At 38.9% G+C, this 25,243-nt stretch overlaps 1 protein-coding gene across 4 annotated transcripts; it reads left to right on the plus strand.

The window, feature by feature from the left end:
• Positions 1 to 784: 784 nt before the first annotated feature.
• On the plus strand, positions 785 to 24,551 carry atf1 (activating transcription factor 1). Of its 4 annotated transcripts, none has more exons than XM_003216927.4 (8): positions 788 to 1,007; positions 11,441 to 11,555; positions 13,337 to 13,471; positions 15,475 to 15,572; positions 17,672 to 17,802; positions 18,189 to 18,353; positions 20,093 to 20,252; positions 22,082 to 24,551. In XM_003216927.4, the coding sequence occupies exons 2-8, from the start codon at positions 11,448 to 11,450 to the stop codon at positions 22,224 to 22,226; spliced, it is 942 nt and encodes a 313-aa protein (XP_003216975.2). In that variant the 5' UTR covers positions 788 to 1,007; positions 11,441 to 11,447; the 3' UTR covers positions 22,227 to 24,551. The 4 variants fall into 4 exon arrangements, with proteins under 4 accessions (XP_008102169.1, XP_003216975.2, XP_008102167.1 ...); XM_008103960.2 differs by having other exon boundaries at positions 11,441 to 11,511; XM_008103962.3 differs by lacking the exon at positions 18,189 to 18,353 and having other exon boundaries at positions 785 to 1,007.
• Positions 24,552 to 25,243: the final 692 nt, after the last annotated feature.

A 25,243-nucleotide genomic window follows, 5' to 3' on the forward strand; every position in this document is an offset into this window, starting at 1 on the left:
GATTGACTCTAATTAACAACTAAGGCCCCTTCCACACAGCTGAATAAAATCCCACATTATCTGCTTTGAACTGGAATATATGGCAGTGTGGACTTGGGGCCCTTCCACCCAAACCTATAACCCAGAATATCAAGGCACAAAATCCCACAATATCTGCTTTGAACTGGGTTATCTGAGTCCACACTGCCATATAGGTAAAGGTTTCCCCTGACGTTAGGTCCAGTCATGTCTTACTCTGGGGGTTGGTGCTCATCTCCATTTCTAAGCCGAAGAGCCGGTGTTGTCCGTAGACACCTCCAAGGTCATGTGGCCGGCATGACTGCATGGAGCGCCGTTACCTTCTCGCCGGAGCGGTACCTATTGATCTACTCACATTGGCATGTTTTCGAACTGCTAGGTTGGCAGGAGCTGGAACTAACAGCGGGCGCTCACTCCGCTCCCGGGGTTTGAACCTGGGACCTTTCGGTCTCCAGCTCAGTGCTTTTAACGCACTTCGCCACCCGGGCTCCTCACAGTGCCCTATATCCCAGTTCAAAGCAGAACATGCGGGGTTTTATTTACCTGTGGGGAAGGGGCCTAAGACTCCAAGGCAGGCCTCTTCCCCTTGATTGGGCCTCCAACTCCCACAGTCTCTGACTATTGAGCAAGCTGGCTGGGGCTTCTGGAAGTCGGAGGCCCAATCAGGTTGCGCAATCCTGCTCTGAGGGGATTGGTTCTTGCGCTCACTGCTCCTCTAGCATTACAATGTGTGGTTCAGGGAAAGGGAAAAGGGGGAGGGCTCTATGGTTAAAATGGCGCTGGTTCGAGGGCGGGCTCGCGCGCTCTAGCCTGGGCCTCCAGGGCGCTCTATGGTCCCGAGGGCGAGCGCGTCCCTGGCGGGGCCTAGGCCAGCGCTGCTGGCAGTGGCGCCCGCTTCCTGAGGCGAGCGAGCGAGCGGGCGTGCCGTCGCCTCCTCCGCCTCCGCGGGTGGTTTCTTTCCTGTGCCGAGGCCGAGGCTCCGCTCTGAGGTAAAAATGGGCGCGACCGAAGCAACGAGCGCCAATGGGACTGTGAGGGGAAACTACGGTTGGTGGGAGGAGGGAGGGAGGCCTAGCAGCTAAAACAGGCATGGGCCAACTTGAGCCCTCCAGGTGTTTTGGACTTCAACTCCCACAATTCCTAACTGCCTCAGGCCCCTTCCTTAAGCGGCTGAGGGGGGAAAGGAAGGGGCCTGAGGCAGTTAGGAATTGTGGGAGTTGAAGTCCAAAACACCTGGAGGGCTCAAGTTGGCCCATGAGTTATGTATATTTGGGGAGTATTTATAAACGCGATTATATTCCTTAAAGGACCAGCTGTGTGGATTTTAGCTCTGTGTATATGTAAGGATGCATCTGCGCTGCAGAATTAATGCAGTTTGGCACCACTTTCACTGCTTTGGCTCAATACAAAGGAATCGTGACAGTTTTTTTTTTAATCGTGGAGAATATACTGCAAGTCGCTTTTGGTGCGAGGGAATTGGCCATCTACAGCGACGTTACCCAGGGGACGCCCGGGTGTGTTAGCTGGGAGGCTTCTTTCATGCCCTCGCAAGCTAGAGCTGACAGACGGAAGCTCACCCCGTCTTGCGGATTTGAACCGGCAACCTTCAGGTCAGCATCCCAATCTTCAGATCAGCCAGCACAAGCGTTTAAACCTTGTGGTTCTCAACCTGTGGGTCCCTAGGTGTTGTGGCCTACAACGCCCAGAAATCCCAGCCGGTTTACCAGGTATTGTAGTTCTCAACCTAGCGTCCCCAGATGTTTTTGGCCTTCAACTCCCAGAAATCCTAACAGCTGGTAAACTGTGGATTTCTAGTTGTAGGCCAAAAACATCTGGGGACCCACAGGTTGAGAACCACTGGAACCCATTGCATCACCGCAACTCTGCTATCGTGGGAGTTGTAGTTCTACAAGGTTTCCTGCCTTCTCAGCTCCCAGGATTCCACAGCATTGAGCCAGGGCAATTAAAGTGGTGTCAGACTACATTCATTCTCCAGTGTAGATACACCCCTTGAGATACCGCCCCCCCCCCCAAATATTTTCCCCAAGGAGACTGGTCTTGTGTTCATGTCCTGGGAAAGGCCTTGCCCTTTTTCTCCATTTTTAATTTTTAGTTTGGGGTGAAAGTGTTTATTTCAAATAATTCTGCCCACCTTTGCAATATAGTGCTGAACAATCAGTGAAATTGTTGGGTTGCTGTGAGTTTTCTGGACTGTATGGTCATGTTCCAGAAGCATTCTCTCCTGATGCTTTGCTCACATTAATGGCAGGCATGCTCAGAGGTGAGAGGTCTCTTGGAAACTAGGCAAATGAGGCTATATCTGTGGAAAGTCCAGTTTCCAACTGACCTCACAACCTCTGAGGATGCCTGCCATAGCTGTGGGCAAAACATCAGGAGAGAATGTTTCTGGAACATGGCCATACAGCCTAGAAAACTCATGGCCAGTGATTCTGGCTATGAAAGCCTTTGACAACACAGTGAAATTGTTTCTTGTGCTTACTTTTATCTGTTGCTTTGTGTGTGTGTGTGTGCGCGTGCGTGCGTGCGTGCATATAAAACAGATTTTTTTAATGCACTTCTTGTGAGGAGCTCTGGAAAAAAGTGTATAACTGAGTGATGGAAAAAATAGATATGACCGTGCACCAAGACAACATACCATAGTGTGGTGCACTCTGTGACAGAAATGACGTCTGACAATATAGATACATATCATATAAGTATCATTGTCAGGGAGGCAGCATTGATTGTAGTTTCCTTTGAAGATATACTTGTTAGTAAAAGCAGTTAGTGTTTGATATGTGAAATGTATTTGAGGATGATTATCTAGACCAGGGGTCCTCAAACTTTTTAAGCAGGGGGCCGGTCCACTATCCTTCAGACTGTGGAGGGGCCGAATTATCATTTGAAAAAAACAAAACCAAACAAATTCCTGTACACACTGCACATGTCTTATTTGTAGTGCAAAACAACAACAACAAAAGAACAATACAATGTTTAGAAATGAAAACAATAGTTAACAACATAAACCTATCAGGATTTCAATAGGAAGTGTGGGCGTCCTTCTGGCCAATGAGATAGTCAAGTTAATTAGGATTGTTGTTGTTGTGTGACTTCAAGTCATTTCAGACTTTGGGCGAGCCTAAGTCTAAAATTATTTATTTATTCATTTACTACATTATTTATTACATTTATATCCTGCCCTTCTCACCTTCTCACTCCAGAGCAACTGTATGTACATACAATATATTATACTATTAGCATATCACAATATTAGCATTATATATTACTATATTGAACTATACCACTATACTGTAATATTATATGTAATATATAACTTATAATTAATATTATTATATGGTATTATTATTAGTATTATATTGTATAACATTATAATATTATTATCAATATTATATGTATATACAATATATTATATTATTTAAAATGATATAAAAATATTATATTATAAATGAGGGCGGGGGCCAGGTAAATGACCTTGGAGGGCCGCATCCGGCCCCCGGGCCTTAGTTTGGGGACCCCTGATCTAGACATTGATTAGATGCCCTTGGGGTCAGTAGGGTGTGGATAATAAATCTGAGCTACTGAGACATGTGTGGGTGATTTTCAGTAAAACAACAAAGACTTATGATTTTTAATGGTTTAACAACACTAACATATCCCCCCTCAAAATAATCATATGAAAGAAACAAAAAAAAAGCTCATTTTCACCTAAGGTGTGTGTGTGTGTGTGTGTGTGTGTGTGTGTGTACACACACACACACAGAGGCATTGCTAGAGATCCTGTATGACACAGCATAAGGTAACAGTTCTTCATGCAAAACAACACAACAGAGAAATCAGAGAAACACCTAACAGTATCCCTGTAGCAATGATTACGTCATCCACTGAGATCTACTGATGTCCTCCAGGGATCTCCGTAACAGATATAATTATTCTCCATGTGCTTCTCCAAACCCTTCTGCTTTCCACCAACCATCTCATATACCTGTGTATATGCCACTAACATGATGCCAGCATTCTGTTATTATATGTATTGCTTATTATAGCATTTAGCAGTCATATTGTTAGGATTAAACAAACAAAAGAAATGCTTCCATTAATAGTGGAAAATGTTAATCATTTTCTTGAAGTTAAATTTTTACAGCTCCAGTATCTTGAAAAGATAAAAAGTTGTATTTTTTGTTAATTTTTATTGCTATGATTGTTTCTTTTTTTAAATTTCTAATGTCCCACCTTAGGTCTGTGCACCACCATTTTATATGTGTCATTGGTTGAAAATGAATGTTTCAGTACATCTTCCAGAGAGGAGTTAAGATAATGACTGTGGTAAAAGAAAACTTTAAATTGTCTTGTTTATATTAGCTATGTATATATGAGTATATTTGTGTAAACACACACACGAGTAACCTTGAATGGCTCTGGTAAGTAGAAATGTGGGGTGCAAGTATTTTAAATGGGTTGTGTAAAGACATACAAAAATATCAGGCTTGATGCTTCCTTTTATATGTGTACATTTGTTATTTCAGTCCATTTAATCTTAGTGACATTTTTATGTGCCTCTCTTTTTCTCCAGATCCACTTTTTGTGTAAGCCATTAGTTCAGCTCCTTAATATTCAAGTCCTATTGAAATTAATTTCACAATTAAACTTGTGAAAAACCTTTGCTTTTCTCATGCTTCCTAACTGCTTGTTATCTTTCTCAGTGTTGTAATTATCACTGTAAATTGGGAAAATCTCTTTGATAACTATAGAAAAAGTTATTTTTTCTATATTAATTGTACACTATAAATAAATATTTCTACACATATATACTTATTAAACACGAATAGGTCTTTGCCTGAAGTGGTTTGCACTCTTCAAAATTCAAGAACAAATGAACTGCCCTAAAAGGAATACAAAAATTGAGTGTGTAAGCTCACATTAAAAGTACAGTAGAGTCTCACTTATCCAAGCCTCGCTTATCCAAGGTTCTGGATTATCCAATGCATTTTTGTAGTCAATGTTTTCAATATATCATGATATTTTGGTGCTAAATTCGTAAATACAGTAATTACAAAATAACATTACTGCGTATTGAACTACTTTTTCTGTCAAATTTGTTGTATAACATGATGTTTTGGTGCTTAATTTGTAAAATCATAACCTAATTTGATGTTTAATAGGCTTTTCCTTAATCCCTCCTTATTATCCAAGATATTCGCTTATCCAAGGTTCTGCCAGCCCATTTGGCTTGGATAAGTGAGACTCTACTGTAAATCAAAGTTTAAATAAAGTTCAAAATGCAAATTTCTACAAAGAACACAAGAACAAAGAACAGAAGAGAAACAAATTGAATCATGCTCACATATCCTCTGTTTTGCTAACCATTTCACACTTTTGGAACTAGGATGACATCCAAACTAATTTTGTCCAAGTAGTTTTCTTGTTTTTGTTCTAAGAGAGAGAGAGAGAGAGAGAGAGAGAGAGAGAGAGAGAGAGAGAGAGAGAGAGAGAGAGAGAGATATATATATTTTGCACAGTGGCACAGTCCAGTATGATTAAACCGGTGGAGCTTTGTGCTTTATCAGTGTTAGAACTAATTTTAGGCCATAAGGATTACAACTAAAGGATGCCAGTTAACAACTGGAAATGACTTTAACAGTAAATATTTTGGTAGAGTGAGAAATAACATGTAAATAAGATGTATTGTTTTTACGCCATATAAAATAGAAAGAGCAAATGAATATATTTCAGCGATATTTTTATTCAGAATTAACAGTATACATATGTGAAATGAAACAACCAGATCCGGTTAAGACTTTCATTATTAAACAAAAACAAAATGAATCTTCTAGATATTCCTTGAATACCACTTTTTTTGAGATCTATCTGCTTTTTCTTTTACCAGTCTCCACTTTTCTCATGATTTCCAATTAATGGCCAAATGTATTATATACTTGCCTTGAGCAGCTAATGAAACAAGGTGATCTGCTCTCCTTTTTCTTTATGGTCCTTTCCAAGCATATTATCTAGGATTTTGAGGCGGCTTCTGCTCACTATGCTTGTTGTAGACAGGCACATCTGTAGCAGAATCTCATTTTTTTTCAGTCCATGCTTTATCAGGTTATTTACTGCAGATTAACTGCTGCAAAAATGTTTCTCTAACCCTCTTTCATTATCCTCCCATTGAAGCTGCTAAAAAACCTCCAACTAGACTGAGATTAAGAAGAAAGAGGGTTGGATGGGTGGTACAAAAAAGACTTTCTAAGAAGGAGCTTTCTCAGAGGTTTTGTCTACATTGTTAAAATGTAGATTTGTTAAAAATAAAAATACTAAATAGGTTTAAGAAGCATGCTCCGGAGATAGAAGGAAGTAAGACCAAAGATGATGAGCAGTAAAAAAAAAAGTTAGTTGTTATACCAATATATTAATATCAATATATTGAGGCATATAGCAACATCAAAAAGAAGAAATAGAAGAAAGAAAAGATCAAACAGTAGCACTGAGAATTTGAAATAATTAGAAGCAATAGGATTTCATTGCAATACTTCTTTGCTGGACAGAGGTGTTACTTCAAAGTATTTTGGTTTTTAAAAGCAGGCACTAGAGATTTATTACAATCCTATCAGGTAAACTCTGGATAATATTTCAGTATCCTGCAACATATCTAAGTGGTATAGAAACAGCAAGCTACACTTTTGAAGGCATAGAAAATTCACTTTCCTTGGCTAATGGAAGCTATTAAACTACTTTGGATGATTGACTTTTTCCAGCTTTGAGCTCTGAACATTTTGGCTGTAGCTAACTCTTTTTTTTTTCATAGTGGTGTCGAAAAGCTGAAGTATGCATGATTTTTCCAGCTGACTTGAATTCTCACTGTATCCAAAATGGATTTTTTTCTCCTTCTGTAGTTTCAGTCTTGAAAAATACCTTTTAATAAAAAGGTGAACAATAACAATTCTCTGTCTGCGCTCTAAGTGCAGGCAGTGCCTCACTTAGAGTGACGTATCAGGAAGCCTGCTATTCAAACTACGTCACTGCTATGAACTCCCTATGTGGCCTTATTCAAGCTGTTTCTCTCCCACTTCCACCTTCCTCAGAACTAACCTATCTTGTAAGATGGAGAGGGAGATAATAGTAGTGCAATTTACGTGAAGCATTTTGACTGCTTAAAAGTTTGACACACATGCAAAATTTTAGTACCCGTAGTTGAGTTAAGCATAAGGGGAGAAAAATTACATATACCACCAGCTTGGAGAATACAATATCTAATTGTCTGAATGTGAATTCTGTTCTCTGAAATGCCAGCAGTTTGATGGCCACTGTTTAAATAGGATATCTTAAATTATATCAGGATGGTAGTGTCTTCTTTTCCAATAAATATACAATATATAGGTTTCAAACCCTTTATTCAAATCTATGAGATGAGGTGAGCTCCCGTCTGTCAGCCCCAGCTTCCCATGCGGGGACATGAGAGAAGCCTCCCATAGGATGATAACACATCTGTGCATCTCGTGGGTAATGTCTTTCCCTTAGGTAAACCTTGTCCTCGATTGTATCCTGTGTAATAGAATGAGCCCTTGGTATCCCATGGGGTTTGGTTCCAGGACCCCCATGAGTACCAAAATCCATAGATGCTCAAGTCCATATATAAAGCTGTAGTAAAATGGTGTTCCTTATATAAATTGGCAAATCTGCTGGGAGAGGTCATCCGGAGTTTTGGAGTGAGGTGCCATCTCTACGCAGATGACACCCAACTTTACTACTCTTTTCCACCTAAATCCAAAGAAGCCCCTCGGATTCTGGACCAGTGCCTGGCCGCTGTGTTGGCCTGGATGAGGGCGAACAAGCTGAGACTTAATTCTGACAAGACAGAGGTCCTCCAAGTCAGTCGTATGTCTGATCGGGGTATTGGGTGGCAACCTGTGCTTGACGGGGTCGCACTCCCCCGAAGGCGCAGGTCCGCAGCTTGGGGGTCCTCCTGGATTCGGGGCTGACGCTTGAGGCTCAGGTGTCGGCCGTGGCCGGGAGGGCCTTTGCACAATTAAAACTTGTGCGCCAGCTGCAACCATACCTCGAGAAGTCTGATCTGACTACGGTGGTCCACGCCTTAGTTACCTCTAGACTGGATTATTGCAATGCGCTCTACGTGGGGCTGCCTTTGAAGACGGCCCGGAAACTGCAATTAGTACAGCGCTCAGCAGCCAGGCTTCTAACAGGAGCAAACTACAGGGCGTGTTCTACGCCTCTGTTTAAGGAGCTCCATTGGCTGCCGTTTGTTTTCCGGGCCCAATTCAAGGTGCAGGTGTTGACCTACAAAGCCCTGAACAGTTTGGGACCCACCTATCTTAGAGACCGCATCTCCCCCTATGAACCTGCACGATCTCTTCGCTCCTCGGGGGAGGCCCTCCTCTCGCCTCCACCACCTTCGCAGTTGCGGTTGGTGGGAACGAGAGAAAGGGCCTTCTCTGCTGTGGCCCCCCGCCTCTGGAACTCGCTCCCTAGGGAGATTAGACAGGCCCCCACCCTCCTTGCCTTCCGGAAGGGCCTTAAAACCTGGCTTTTCCGGAGGGCCTTCGACGATTAACTTTTCGGGGTTGATTTGTCTGCCCATTTAATTAGAGAGGGTTTTCCCATGATTATTGATACCTTGCTGAGGACTTCTGCCATGAAGCTACCTTCTCCATGTAGCCCTCTATTTCGGCCTGGAATTGTTTAGCTCCTTGTTTTTAACATGTGATGTATGTATTGATTGTATGACTGCTTTTCATGTTGATTTTATAATGTGTAACTTGTCACTGTTTTTATTATTGCTGTGAGCCGCTCCGAGTCCCTTCGGGGAGATGGGGCGGGATATAAGAATAAATTTATTATTATTATTATTAAATCAAAATTTGCAGAAAGGGAGGGGGATATTTTCAAGCCACGGATGGTATGAATACACGGATTCTGTGAATGCAGCCTAGTTGGATACGTAGGGCTGACTGTTTGTCCCATATATCAGTTTATTAAAGCACCAGTGAAAAAAATATTATTTCAGTGTACAGTAGAGTCTCACTTATCCAACATAAACTGGCCAGCAGGATGTTGGATAAGCGAATATGTTGGATAATAAGGAAGGATTAAGGAAAACCCTATTAAACATCAAATTAGGTTATGATTTTACAAATTAAGCACCAAAACATCATTTTATACAACAAATTTGACAGAAAAAGTAGTTCAATACGCAGTAATGCTATGTAGTAATTACTGTATTTACACATTTTGCACCAAAATATCACAATATATTGAAAACATTGACTACAAAAATGCGTTGGATAATCCAGAACGTTGGATAAGTGAGTGTTGGATAAGTGAGACTACTGTAATTCCATATAAACAAAGAATGTCCCACATAGAGCAATTTGTGAACCTGTTTGGATTAATTGATTCTCATTTGTGTCCCTTTTATCTGTTTAAGTGTTGATGCACTGTTATGGCTATATATATTAAAGGCTGATCTGGGAAGTAGGATCAGTTCTTGGATGGGTCGCCAATGAATCCCACTAGCTGTAAGCTATTTTCAAAGGAAGTTGCTGGCCAAACCACCTCTGAGAATTCCTTGCCTTAAAAAAAAAACTATGAAGTTTATGGGGTTGCCATAAGCAGCTTGAAGGCGCATGCAGACATTGCTTTATCACTCCTTCCTTTCCTGGAACTCAATTCCAATTTTCTTCCTATCTGCTTCTTAATTTTGTTTCCCTAGGCAGTCAGTATCCTGTGCCATTGATTCTTATTCCCTCATAACTGCTTGTGTTGTTTTTAAAAAATCTATGTACTTGTTTGACTCTAGTACTCTAGACTAATTTGTGATTTGCTATCATTATGTATGTGAGAGCTATCAACAAGAGTCGTGTAAATCATTTGATTAAGAAAGAAAGGACCGAAACAATCTTGAATTGTTTTTTCAAAAAATATTATTTTTCTCACTGTTATATTCAGCACTCATTTCAGTTTTCAGAACCAGACTTCTGTGGTTGATCTCAGCAGGGAAAAATCAATGACTCATATTTCCATTGAGAGAAATATAACTTCCAGTTTCTCAGCAACGGCTCTTGCAACTATTTCAAGTGTTGTGTAATAACGTGTTCAGAACGAGTTGATCATATTAGAATGCCTTGAAGGTATTTTTATTAGAATCCTTTGTGTGTAGATAGTGGTGCTGTTGACTGGGAAAAGCCTAAGTGTTCTGCAGGTGTAGTCACCCACATATCAGTTACATTTGGTTGAAGCAGAAACTTCTGAAACAAACCAGAATACAAGGAGCTTGGTCTCCCCCTCTCGAGAAAATATGAAAATGGGGAGGTAAAGGAGCTGGAGAATCCAATTTTCTTAAATAAATCACCAAAAGAAGCAGAGCAATTCTCTGATCTAAAGAACAGTTTCATATCTTTTTAATACATACATATATATATATATATATATATATATATATATATTCTCAAGTATTGCTGAATGCAACCCTCTTTTTCTATACCTGTTCCGACAAGATGATCTCTAAAACAGCTTTCCTTCCTGCCATTATGGCTGTCCCTCTTAGCCCTCTCCCTACACACATATGTCTCTTTCTGACTGCACAGCATATTAATAGCTAGGACTGGCTAAGTGCCAAAATTGGGTGGGTAGAGGGAAACACTCCCAACACATTTTAGAAAAGCATTTTTATAAGCATTACATTCTTCTTTCTTCATTCCAGTAAACGTTAGAACTGAGTAGAAGCTATGGGAGAGAATACTGCAAAAATATGAGCAGTATTCTCATCACAGTATATCAAATAACTGTTGCAGATGTGAAGGTCTAAAAATGTTAGCAGTGGCAGAGAGAATGTCCAGATCATCTCTCGGTGTCAGTAACTCCCTGAAAGTTGAAAATCCCTAAATCTCTTTAGCTTAAATCAAACTTAAAATGTTTCCACTTCTGTGTGTTTCACTGGTTTCATCATAGCTTAGATTTGCTTCTCTATTTCTAAATGGTATATATGAGTTAGCATCCCATTGACTAGTCCTAGCTAGAGTAGGTCCATTCAATCAACTGTTGAATAGAAAGTCAGCAGTTTATTGAACAGACCTACTCTAGCTGGGACTAATCAATGTGTTTTAACTCATATATACAATTTAGAAATAGTCGACAGGTAGGTAAATCACATGCAAAGCACAGCTCAGAAAAGTTATTTCCAGAATCGAAGTTCCAAGTAAATAACCTGTTGGTTTTGTTTTATTTTAACTTCAACACTCATATTTCCCCCATTAGCAAATCTGGAACTTGGCAATGGTTACAAAATGTTTCAGGCACCAAAATTGTTGTAGACCCGTAAAGCTTCTTTTAAAAATATTGAATAGTAGTAAATGGTTCATTTCGCTATTTTTTTGTTTTTGTTTTCTTGTAGGCGGAGTATGGAAGAAGCACACAAAACCAGTAACAATTCAGCATCCTCTCCACAAACAGCAGTGTTACAAGGTACCACTCTCCAAGCCACTCAACTTTCTCGTGTTTCTCAACAGGTAAAGAAAGCTACAAAAGGTCAGGTCCTCTGAGGATTGTAAAGCAAATTAATTGAAGTTTGATTTTTATCAGTTTTATTTTTTATTGGTTTAGTAAGTCCACGTACATATATCTTCAAGGATTTTTAGTTAATTACTGTTTTCCTGACAAGATACAGTAGATTTTGGCAGGTGTCATAAAATAATCCACCAGAATCCTATATGACCTATGCCATTAAATAGTTGTGTAGCAGAGGTCCTAAGAAACCCCTTTACTCAACTGCAAAGATATGTAACAGGACATCAACAAGAGGTCTCCCGTGGAAATGGGTTTTGATGGTTTGTGCATTAATCCCTATGTGTTGCACATCCCATAGTACATTCACCCTGTTCTGCATTGCTCCTGTTGTATACCAGTGGTTTTACCAACCCTGCTACTGGATACAAATGTTACAAAGCTGCCCAATTCTAATTCCTGCAGGGTTTGGTCCACTTACAAAAACATAAAAAATCCCAACAGGATTTGTATGCAGTGTTCCTTCTCTTTTGTTTTTAGATTCTCTTCAGTGATCACTTATGTCCCGTATATGAAAATCAAGGCCCGTGGGCTGAATCCAGCCTGCCATATCATTTTGATGTGGCCCTCCAGATTCTGGACTACAAGTCCTGTATTCCTCATCATTAGACATCATGACCAGAGCTGATGGGAATTGTGATACAGGAACATCTTGGAGGCTACAGTTTATTCTGTTCAGTCAGGATAGTGGGGTTAGATTTAGATACAAGGTTTGTGGATATGTCAGACGTTAAAATGTCCTGTAACCTTTTTCCAATCTCAGTAATGTTGGTTTACAATTCCCATCACCCCCAGTTCGCATGGTCAATAATCAAAAATGAAAGTTGTCTTTCAATGACATCTGGGGACCCAAATTGGGCAAAAACAAAAGAGCACTAACTGCTATGCCAAAAAATTATTGTTGGCCCTCTGTATCCATGGATTCAGCAGCCCTTTGAAGGCAACCATAAGGCTGATGTGGCTCTCAATGAATTTGACATCCCTGACATATGTTGACCAATTCATCAATTAAATGAGAAAACTTGATTTTTCATTGCCAAATCTCTTAATATTTTTTTCACTTAAGAAGCAAGGTCTGAGTACTTATGAAAAGTTATCTTCTAACCAAAAATATATAAATCTACAAAGTATAATGATTGGTGTACTATTATTTGTTTAGAATATTTATTTATCCCAAGAGTCCTTGGACAGCAGCAATACAAAAGGTGCAATCTACCAAACTTTGAGATAGTGTAGTCTTTTTTAATGGGTTTGTAAGTGTGCTCTGTTTAAGTTGGGTTGAAAAAATGAAAACTGTGGTGTTGTAGAGCTTGTGAAAAGGCACTCCCAAATTCATGTCTTTAGCTCCTATTGCAGATTCCCTGGAGTTCAGAGCTTATACCTTTCCAGCAAAAGTATGATTTACTACTGTGACTGTGAAATGTTTGAATTAGTACTTAAAGTATTAAACAGTAGCATTTTGGTTTTCCCATAGTGTGCATTGCCTGCAAAATGCCTTATATCTGTGCATATAATTTTGTTTTGCTTTGCTCTGCTGTTCCTATATTTAGTACTTGGGACTTCCCATTGCTGAATGCTGTGGAAATTTTAACTACTGAGGACATCTAGTGTGGCCGTATGTGAACTGCATACAATAATGGATGCTCATTGCTCACCACCTTTCATTTATTTATTGTCAATAGTCTGTATTTCATAACTCAGCTAGCAAATTATGTATGTATTTCAGATGTCTCTTAGAGGTTCAACTCCTCTTGGAGCTTTCACAAAATCTGTACAACTTTGTGGGGATCAAGTCCAGGGAGTCATTCATTCAGCTCAAGCTTCCTCCGTCATTCATTCGCCCCAAGGGCAATCGGTGCAGGTAAATGCCTAACTTTCAGCAGAAGTCTGTTGTTTGAAATGTTTAACACACTTTAACCTATCTAGCATTGCCAATATAATGAAAAGTCAAGTTAAAATGTCTCTATATCAGTAATTAAGCAGCAATATTTCTATAAAAGTGCCTAAGATTTTTCTCTGCTCTGCTCCAATGTAAACCAAATGGCATCACTTATTCTGTAGAGCCTGTTTATGCCTCAAATGAAAGCAAGCACCATATGAGCATTCTATAATTTCTGAGTTACTTGCTTCAGCCAGAGAAATGTACTGATGGTTTCTCAGTGGCCCCTTCTTGTGGCATTAGCCATGCTGTGACTTGGATGTGAACGTGGAAGTCTAGATATCTAAAGGTCTTAGATGAAGTATAGGCAGTTACTGGATTACAGACAAGATATGTTGTGTCAGATTTTTCTTAAGTTGAATTTATATGCAAGTCAGAACAGGTACATTTTTAAGTGTAACCCTAGATATAGATATATAAAAGCTTTGGATATCATAGGGAAGGGTTAGAACCCTTATGGTGTTTGTTTTGCTACCTGTATCCCTGTTCAAAGAATTTCACCACACTTTCTGTCTCTGTGAGAATTGGATTTTGAAAAATGTGGCTTATTGTGGAGATATCTTTTTCCCTATGAAAACACTTCTAGGAGTGAATTTCCTTTCCTAGGGGCAGATTTCTCTCACTTCCTGTTGTCTCACCCCCATTTGTAACTAGGAGTCAGATGTAAGTCGAATGTTTATAACTTGGGGACTGCCTGTGTATAGAAGTGTTGCTTATTTACCCCTGCTTCCACTTACCACCATCATCCCTACAACCTCACTTGCGCTGTGTTGAATTATAGATTACATTGTACCCTTGGTATTCATGGGGTTGGTTCCTGACACACCAAAATCCTTGGATGCTCAAGCCTCATTATATATAAATGCGATAGTAAAATAGTGTCCCTCATATAAAGGTCCCAGGTTCAAATCCTGGGAGCAGAGTGAGCGCCCGCTGTTAGCTCCAGCTTCTGCCAACCTAGCAGTTCGAAAACATGCCAATGTGAGTAGATCAATAGGTACCGCTCCGGCGGGAAAGTAACAGCGCTCCATGCAGTCATGCTGGCCACATGATCTTGGAGGTGTCTACGGACAACGCCTGCTCTTCGGCTTAGAAATGGAGATGAGCACCAACCCCCAGAGTCAGACATGACTGGACTTAACGTCAGGGGAAACCTTTACCTTTTTAGATATAAAATGGCAACATCCGTTTGTTTTTTTAAAGGTTTTGTATGTGGGTAGTTTAATCCGTGGACATGGAGGCCCCAGTGTATCAAAACATTGGCCCATGTGTCAAAGAATATCTTTGGGTTTATTCCCAGCACCTCTGTAGGGCTGACTTTTTGGCATCAAAACACAACTGTTTTGTTCTCTGGGAAAGGAATGACAGCATAATGGGCTCAGACTTGCTGAAACTCCCAGGGTCTTCTGACTCAAGAGGAGCTATGGAAGTTAAATGTTGTGACATCTGAAACCTGCAGGTTGGGTCCAGAATTTTCCTTCTATGAACTGAGTAAACCCTTTCATTGCAAGACAACTGTATTTCAACAGGCACTTTCCAGCTAAAGGAAAGGGCAGGCAGTAATGATTTGGGCAGATTATTACTGCACCTTCTCACATTATACTTACCTTTAGAGGACACTAGCTGTTGCTGCTACTATATAAAGACTAGGTAGTCCTTATTGCTTCCCAGATGACATTCCTAGCACTGCAAGGCAAAGCATCATGAAAACATAAGTGTCCCCTTAATGGTGACAATATTTGCAGCCCAGAGAAAACTAATCTCTTATAATATGACCCAAGTATTTTCCAGATGTTTAAGGTGCATTTTATAAATCATTATGTACTTACTGTCACTTTAAAAAATTGGCATAGTTGTGTTTGTCTTGCTCTCAAACTGCAGTTGCATGTCTCTTACAATAAGATGATAAAATGTCTTCCTTTCAGGTGTCTTTGTCTGAAAGCGATGACTCACAAGATTCCTCAGATAGTATAGATTCTTCACAGAAAGCCAGGGATATTCTTGTGCGCCGTCCATCGTACAGGTCAGTACGTTATATAAAAGTGTCTATGTTTTTCTGATCTTTTGGAGAAATACAGCAGCAACAACTGGGTGTCATTTTTATCATGTTTGTCTTATATGATGATTTTGAAGAAATGTTGAATCATGTCTTTCCTTGATGATTCTCTCCTCATCTGTAACGGACTGCCTGGGGCTTACCTTGCAGACTGTGCTAAATTTCTTTTGGTTCCAAAGTCTGAATGTATGTCATTGGCACCATATTTATTAATGGTTACTCTGTTTGCCAGTTTGCTTCCAGACTGAAATCAAGATAGAACTTTTTATTTAGTCTGTGACTAAAATATCCCAGGGACCCTGTAACGTCATGTGAACCTATCAAATAACTTCATTCAGATTCTGGGGCCCCAGCTTGTGTCTCACCATCATCAAAAACCTCATGTGATTTTTCATCCTTTTGCATCTTTCCTGCTGCCTCTCATAAAAGAAAGAGCCCTTCTTCATGGCATGCTGGGCTCATTGCATCATCAAATGTGGAGAAAGGTCTAGAGAAAGAGATTTGTGCCATTTATCAATGTATCCCAACCAAAAAAAGATATTTGAATGCTTATTAATGAATATATAATCATCAATTATGAATGTGTGTTCTGAGAGTGTTCAGTGTAATAAGGATGGCTCTCAGTTAATGTGGTAATCTGAACCATTGTGGTTTTAATGGTTTCTTGGGCCATTGATTCCCAACTTTCTTTTTACATTTTTAGAGTTTCCAAAAGGATACAGTTTCAACTCCTCTCCTACTGCAATAAAACAAAATAGACACAAAAATGAAACAACACTAAAACACTAATTTAGTCCTCCCTTCCCACAACCTCCTTTTGCCCCTCTAACCCCACTCTTTAAAAAAGAATACAAATGAAATAATACATTAAAAACATTACAAGCAGTACTTCTATTTTAATGGCTTCAACCTCTACTTAATATAAGTTTATTTATATGTACCCACAAGTGATATTAATACAGACAATTTGGATATTTTTTTTACTAAAATTCAGTTTTTGAAATTTCATATTTTATTTCATATCTTAATATCCCAGATTTTTTATTTTTAATCTAGATTAATTTTACTGTATTACAACATTGTTTTCAATATAATATATTGTTGTATTTCTCCCTTCATTTTAAACGTTATTTCATCAATTCACCCACTACATATCAAGTCTATATTTTATTTTAATTCTTCCAGAGTATGTTTATTCATGTCCCTTCCCAATGTTTTTCTTTAACAGCATGCCATCCTACCTACCTACCTACCCACAAAAAATCATAATTCTAACAGTCTGAACATTTTATCTATAGTTCAGTTCTTTTAATTTCATCGTTTATATTTTATATCAATATCCCTCCCTCCGATTTTGGATTGTAGTCAGGATTGATCATACTATATTTCAACAATATTCTATATATTGTCTTAATATATTTTCTCCTTCATTCTCACTATTCTTATTTTGTCAGTCCACCCTCTCCCTTCATAAAAAGAAAATACTACAGGTATTTTATTTTAAGTCTTCCAGAGTGTTCAATTTGTTTATCCCATCACCCATTATCTTCCTTACCTCTGAGACAGGAGGAAGAGGGATGATCCAGCCTCAAACAAACAGCTGTTTCTGCTTATTTGTTTGTTTAACTGCCTCCTCTCGGAGCAAGAAAAATCCTTCCTTCTCCAAAGGCACTTTACAAAATCTGAAATGAAGCTCCTTAGAGAAAAGAAGGAAGAGGGAAGATCCGAGTTTCAGAGACCTCCATTTCAGGTTTTTAAAATTGTCTTGCTTTCAAAGAAAGAAGGAAGAGCCAGCCTCCAACAGACTTATGTGAGGAACACAAAAATACCAATTTTGCCACCAAAATTTTGCCATGACTATTACTTAGAGGCAACTATTATGCAATGAAATACAGTAGTTTTTATAATTTTTTTTCAATCTTGAAATTTGAGATGATTTACAGCAAGGTAGTTAACAGAACTAGACAGAGTGAAAAATATTTGGCACTGAAGTTGTAATTGTAGCAACGTAATCGAAGATTGTTTTCCCAGCAATCTGTCTGAATAGTTTGCTGTTATTTTTCTAGAAAAATCTTCAATGACCTTTCTTCTGAAGATACACATAATAGGAAAGGAGATGAGGCAAATCCCAGTGTCTCCACTGTCACGTCTATGTCTGTCTCTGCACCCGTTTACCAGACCAGCACGGGACAATACAGTATGTAACATTAAGGGCTTGTCCTTGGAAATGTTACTCCTAATGGAAGGAGACTGAAAGTTAAGTTTGGTATTAGTATTTTAAAAATCCCTCTTGGGATTCCTATCTGAAGCTGTTAAACCCTTTTATGGGGAATGATAGATAGTTCTGTCTGTCTCTTATTAAAAAGTTCTTAAACAGTCAAGCAATGCACTGGCAAAAGAACGAAAACGTTACTTAGTTTATTTAGAAAATGAAGGGTGAATGAAGGGAATTGTTCATGGGCAACAGAAAGCATTTAGTGGAAGATTCCTGCGGCAGCTGCGAAAGGGAAGAAACTTATATAGGTTGTGTCTATATTGTGTAGTGATCAACATCTTCTTTCCCTTTTTTTAAAATCTCAAAAGTTGCCATTGCTCCAAATGGACCATTACAGCTAAATAGCCCAGGAACAGAGAATGTGCAGAGTTTACAGACAATTGCAAATGCTGGTGGGACTCCATTATTACAGTATGTGCAAACGTCTAACGGTCAACAGATATTTGTGCCAAGTAACCAGGTAGTAGTGCAAAGTGAGTATATCGACAATGGTTTAGGGCTTGTTAAATGCTTTTTATGCTGGCTATCTCAAGGTCTACTATATTTCAAATATCTTTGGCAATAATGTTATGGATTGCTGAAGGGCTTCATGGCTGGAATCACTGGGTTGCTGTAAGTTTTTTGGGTTGTATGTCCGAAAAGACCTCTGAACAAACCTCTGGGAATGTTTGCCACAGATGCAAGTGAAACATCAGAAGGGAATGCTAATGGAACATGGTCATACAGCGTGAAAAACTCACAGCAACCCAATGTTATGGATTATTCTCAAGTTCTTCTATTACATTGATCTTTTATTAGTTTTTATTTTACTAATATACTTCTTTCACTTGTATGAAATTTGATTTAAGCATGATTCTGGGTTTCATACATTCATGGTGATAATGCATGTCATGCTTTCATGGAGATATTAAATTGTATTTGTCTCATATATATGTAGAAGTCAACCTTATGTGTAAGTCAAGGGCAGATTTCAGGGCCAATATTATGGATCGTGATTTGACCTATGGATAAAGTCAAGGGTAATTTGGCGGAAAAGAGAAAGCAGTAGGGTTGCCTCTGGCCACCATAGTTTTCCCTCCAGGCACACAAAAAGGCTATACAATAAATTTTTGACAGGTATTAATAGCACAGTAATAACTTTTAGCCAAAAGAAACTATTCCCCTTCTCTGAGTAGAGTGCCAAAGGTTGGGAGCTTAACTCATCTCTGAAGGACATGAAAGAAGCACCAATCCTTTTTTTTTCTGCCGCTGTGTTGTTTCTAGCTTTTAAAAAATTCTCCGGATTAGAAAATTGCAGTGGTTAATTTTTGGATCTTCCCCTCCAATGAGCAGAGAGATAGAGGAAGATTTAAAGCTTTTTTTAAAGCTTCTCCTGGGATGGGCTGAGCCCTTGCCTTTATTTAGTTCCTCTACTCAGAAAAGGAGGTGGTTCCTTTTTTGATTATTGTGTTCAGATGCAGTACTTACACTAGGAAGCCCACCCAATTGTTTGTGTATCAGTTTTTGATTTCCACTTCTCTTATACATGAGCATATACAGTATGTATAGCATCTCCATGCCGAGTGCCTGAAGCATGGGCAAGAGGTGGGCTGGTGAGCTCATAGGACATATCTACCAGGTTTTAACCTGAATGTGGCCAGGTAGAATATGGTACAGATACATTCTTTTTGCTTGGACACTGCCATTTTAATGTTCGCTTGTTGGTTGCATTTATATCCTGCCATTCTCCCAAAATGGCATTCAAGGCAATAATTTTCAAAAGATGCATTAAAACATTCAATTGCAAAAGTTAGGAAGGGAACATGATTAAAACGTTTAAAATCTATGTGAAACAGGGTTTCATTTCAAAATTATAAACAAAACAATGCTTATAAATACACTACTCTTCTATAATTAAAATTTACAATTCAAAATGAAAATGTCTTTCCTTGCCAGCTAAAGAGGAGCAGAGACAAAGCAATTTTCAAAGCAGTGAGCACAGTTGTGCAGTAAATTAATATTCTAGTTTTAAAGATATATAAGACATGCATCTCTTTTAAACAGCTAGAAAGTGCCAGGTAAATATTTGCTGTTTCTAAACCTTCCAAAGAGACACATACCCAGTTGTGGATTTGTTCACCCGTCAGACATGATTTATACTTACATGCATTTGTCAAAAGACAGTTAAGTGAGAATAATTTAGCCTTGTGTTTTTGTTCCTGTTCCTCTGCAGCAGCCTCAGGCGACATGCAGACATATCAGATACGGAGCACCCCAAGCACTGCTTCCCTCCCGCAGACAGTGGTCATGACATCTCCCATCTCCTTGACATCGCAGTCATCCAAGACAGACGATCCACAGTTGAAACGAGAAATTAGGCTCATGAAAAACAGGTATTTGGTTGCCATTAGGCATTTGCTGGGGTACTTTTCCCTTAGTCTAATTCTTGGATACAAGCAAACATAGATATTGGCATCTATGCTTATTTTTAAATACTTTTTGTTGGTGTTTTGCTTCTTCTAAGAAATATCTTGTTGATTTCCTTATTTGCTGCTGCTGTAATTATGGTCTGTAAATCAGGTGTGCCATGCTGCTGTGCTGATGCTGTGTGAACACAATCCCAAGAAGTCTGCTCTAGGTTTTTTGTAAGCTGTCAATCATTTCCTATAGGCTTTTGCTTTAACTGGTTTGCCTTCCCAGCCACTGACTGAGAGTTACAACAGAAATAGGACCTTTGCATTTGAACCTTTGGATTGTCAACTCAGAATCCAAGTTGATGGATTGGTCCTCTAGAGCACTGCTACTTCAACTGTGGGTCGCGACTCCAAATGAGGTCCCCTTAGCTCATTGTTGGGAATCACAAAATTTTGGCAACAATGAAAGGTTACTGAATCTAGTAGCTGTTTTAGAAATTTACACAAATTCACAGCAAATACTTCATAGAAAGGAAAAGCAGCCTGTTTAGTAAGCTTTGCAAATGATTATTTATTTTTATACCTTTTTAATATACCTATACACCTTGGATCATGTAAACATTTCTTGCCCAAAAAGGATCGCAAATGGGAAAAGTTTAAGAAGCCCCGCTCTAGTAGATGGTGTGCTCACAAATGGAGTTCACTTTCTTTTCTCTTTCCTTTGGAGCCCAGACAATCACATCTTTCTCTGAGCTGAGAAGAGGGTCATGCATGGCTCATGGTCACGCTCTGTCCAACCTCTTACCTCATATCAGCAATTTGACATTTCCATCTCCACTTCTCATTGAAAGTTATAAAGTTTTCTGAAAGGGCAGGCACACATTCTTATATTGTCTAGCACAAAATATGTTTGATCACATCATCTGTCTCAACTTTTAATTTATTTGTGCTGGAATCCCTTTTGAAAATTATATTTTAGTATCTAGAAGGTTCTGGTGTCTTTGATGTTTGAAGAGTTCTTAATTATCTAACAAGATGATATTCAAATAAGTGGCCATATTTTTTGTTAAATATAATTTGCCCATCCTGCCCTCCAAGTCCTCTGGGATCCAAAGGCTTCAGGAGGAGGATCAGACCAGTCCTTTACTTCGTGGCTGTTTTGGAAGTTACTCAGATGTGCAGGGTTCCTCAGACAGGTTTTCTCTTTGCACAAAGTGAGCAACCTTCCCTCTACTCTCTCCTTTCCCACATTCTGTGATGTGTCGATAACTTTAGCCTGTTGATAAATCCCAAGGACAGTTTATGAAAACGTTAACATTATTAGGACAAGATTACAGGGGTAAGAAATGGGATCAAGACACTATGTCCATGTTGTACTTCTGGTACATACAGCCTTAGTATGGATATTAATTTTGTTAGGACCATAAATCCATTGTATTCTCTGGCAGTTTTTAAATTCACTTTCTTTCAAATGTGTATTTAAGATTTATTATTTCTTATTGCTTGGATTGGGGGGCTTCTTCTTTTAAACAAATAATTGCATACATTTCATAATAATGATTATCTAAAGGATGCTTTTGTAATTGCCCACAGATAACCAAGTTATTTTTTACAAGTATGTCAGTAATTTTGAAGCTTTTTGCAAGTTCACAAAAGTGCTCAACCAATTAGCTCATTCCAGATTTTTTTTATATGCCAAGTATCAAACATCTCCTCAAATGTGCTTTAGCTATGACACAAAACTGCAATGTGTGGCTGTTCTAAGCCTCTTTTACTGTGGTAATAGAAATGTTGCTTTTGGATTTCAGAGAAGCTGCTCGCGAGTGCCGCCGAAAGAAGAAGGAATATGTGAAATGCCTTGAAAATCGAGTTGCTGTCCTTGAAAACCAGAACAAAACCCTAATTGAAGAACTAAAAACACTGAAAGATCTTTACTGCCATAAAAATGTGTAAGAAGAAGAGAACAAGGCCTTTTTGTGAACATCAGAATTTTCAGAGGGAATTTTTTATATTATTTTTTTAAACATTAGGATGGAAAGTCAAAAATGAGTTTCTTCTCAGATTCATCAACCTAGAAAGGTAAGATTTTATTTAGAAGCCATTTGTGCACAAAAGTGAAACATGAAGCCTCTTGGAAGACTTCTGGCACAACTGGAATCGCCATTAGATCGGAATCAGTGGACATGCGCAGAGATGGGACTTCTTCAGATACAGTTGATTGTAGTGCTGTTACAGAAGAGCTAAATCTTTTATCTTCTGCTGTCAAAGTCTATCAGTGTGTTTGGTCAGGTTCAAATCTCTTAAATCTCTGATGGTCAGTTGTCCTCAGCCCCTTCACTTCTGGGCTCTTTTCTGCAGGTTGAACACCCAGATGGCAGCAGTGTTTGTCTTTGCTCCTGCCTGCCACCTGTGTGTTCATTGTATGCTTGAGAAAGGACCCTGACAGGAAGAGGGTTTTTCTATTATTGTATGTATATGTATATATATATTTTTGGCTTAACTGTAAATTCTAATCTGTGTCAAGAAGATAGAGGCCACTACTATGATAGAAGTATATATTTGCATTTAACAGTATGATTTTTAAAAAAGAAATGTGTGCTGTGGTTATCAGTGTTGGTAAAGGTAGTGGGACTCTTTCTTGCCAGAAGCACATAGAGACTGGTTATGAAGGGTGTTTTCCCCCCAAAAAACAGATGACATATCACTGCTGATACCAATGTTTTGATTTTTGTAATGAAATAACAGAATTGCTGAAGAGCGCAGGTTGAGCATTCCTTACCCTGAATTCCAAAATCATCCGCATGGGTGGCTGAGATAAAGACACCTTTGCTTTCAAATAGTTCAGTATACATCAGCTTTGTTTCCTGGACAAAATTATTGAAACTGTTTTGTATAAAGTATATGTGAAGCAAATGAATGTCATGATTAGACTTGAATCCCATCTCCAAAATATCCCATTATAAGCCCACAATCTGAAAAAAATCTAAAATGCAGAACATTTCTGATCCCAAGCATTTCAAATAAAGGATGCTCAACCTGTTTTTACAAAGGGCTATTTCTGTTTAGTCACTGAATAGGATTCGCCCCGTCCCCAGATAAACAGAAATGATTGTTAAGGCAGCAGGTGTCATATGATGTTTGAAGATCTTGTTCTGCTTGCATTGCAGCAAACTCCCCTTGCTTGGCCCTGTGATAAAACACATTGACTGGAATCCCATTTGAGAGTTAGGAATGCAGAAGCACCCTAGTTACAGAACAACACAGGGACTCCCAGCCAGATTTCCCCAATCCTTATTAACTGGGAAGCAGCCAGTGTGATCAATGAGGATCTCTTCCCCTTTTAGTTGGAAAGCAGCTAACTGACTCTCCCTCCTCCTTCTGTGAGTGGTCTCCATTGCAAGAGGCCGGAGGAAGGGTCCCTCCTGCTAGTCTTGTTCACACAAGATTCCCATCCCTCCCAGTGGCCGCTCGCTAGTAAGTGGAGGTTTTGGGAGGCTTTCACTGCCTTTATGCATCCCTTAAACTAGGGGCTACTGAGGGATCTTAAATACAGCACAAGTACAGACTCCAGGCTTTACATTTGTAACTGCCCAACAGGATTCCAGCCAACACATTCAAAATAATATACCAAAGGTAAAAATCTTAACATGTTATACTCAGTTAACAAGATTTCATTTGGAAACTTGACAGTAATTTGTTGAAATAACCCCAGTTTTTATAAAATAGTAATCCAGTTGAAGTAAGACACTGGATATATTTTTTATAATTGAAGTATTACTTTTCCAAAGTCTATAAAATTAAGTTTATATGAATATTTTAAATATTTATACACCTTCAGTAAATATTTTTCCCTTTCAGATTTTCAACTCTATTTTTAAGAGATGCTCAAGAAAATAATTACCTATTTCTATATATTCATTTGGCATAGTTTAATTAAGAGATGATACTTTATTGGTGTGCACAGAAGAATTACACAGGTATCTGCACTCACTATAAAGATGTCAGGGATTATGATAATGTAATTTTGGTGTCATATTTCTAGAAATGTTAAAGGATCTTTTGCTGTTCACTGGATTCTTGACTGCACAATGACCATTAAATTAACAAATATTGCCTTACCCTACTTAATGCTGAATTGTTACAATGGTGTCCTTTGAAATGTTGCCATTTACATGTAAACTGCTAGTGCAAACCTTGTTAGAAATACTGGACGTCTTGAGATTATTATGACAATCATTCCAATGACAGTCTTATTAAATCATTCCTTCTAATACCAAAGTTGGTGGTCCCGTCCCTTGAAGATTCACCATAGAAACAGTGCTAGCCAAATACATTGATGATATCTGTATATGCCAGACTCCTTGAAATATGCTGGGTGAAATGGTTTTCAGGTTCTTTTAAAAGGCACAAAGATACAGCAAATTCTGCCTCCTTCCCAAGAATTAAGCATGTTTGTAGCATATAATGTTAGGGCATAGCCAAGTTAGTCTGGAATATCTGTATGCAAAGGGATCCTGTAGCACCTTTGAGATAACTGGTGCTACTTCTACACAGACAATATAATGCAATTTGGAGGTGGATTTAAGTGAGTCAGTTTCACTGTGCAGTATCTACACAAAACACTTCAGGAACCAATTACAGAATGTGGCCACAATAGCCAATGAATGCAAACTGGAACCAAACTCAGGATTATTTTTTTATCCAGTCCACTGAAATGTGCTGATGGACTCGCCATGCCAATTTGGGTTCAACTCTAGCTCGTGGTAGGGCATAGGAGATCAGACCAAAGGGATATAAAGTGAGTGTTCTCATCGGAATGATGCAGCTTTCTCTCTCAGGGGTGCTTGTTTACCTTCTGTTTCAGAGGTTTTACAGTGTGTTAACACCAGTGCTCTGAATTTTTGTGTCTCAGATTCAAGCCCTGCACAGAATATACTCTGCTGGGCTGCAGTGATTTTTTTGCTTGTTCT

This window comes from Anolis carolinensis, chromosome 2 (genome assembly GCF_035594765.1).
Source record: "Anolis carolinensis isolate JA03-04 chromosome 2, rAnoCar3.1.pri, whole genome shotgun sequence".
Classification (NCBI taxonomy): Eukaryota; Metazoa; Chordata; class Lepidosauria; order Squamata; family Dactyloidae; genus Anolis; species Anolis carolinensis.

Excerpts from the sequence above, each read along its gene's own strand:
- atf1 (XM_003216927.4), top strand. The coding sequence starts at position 11,448 with ATGGAAGAAGCACACAAAACCAGTAACAATTCAGCATCCTCTCCACAA. Across the intron at positions 13,472-15,474 it reads CCCAAGGGCAATCGGTGCAG|GTGTCTTTGTCTGAAAGCGA; the intron begins GTAAATGCCTAA and ends TCTTCCTTTCAG. Across the intron at positions 15,573-17,671 it reads GTGCGCCGTCCATCGTACAG|AAAAATCTTCAATGACCTTT; the intron begins GTCAGTACGTTA and ends TTATTTTTCTAG.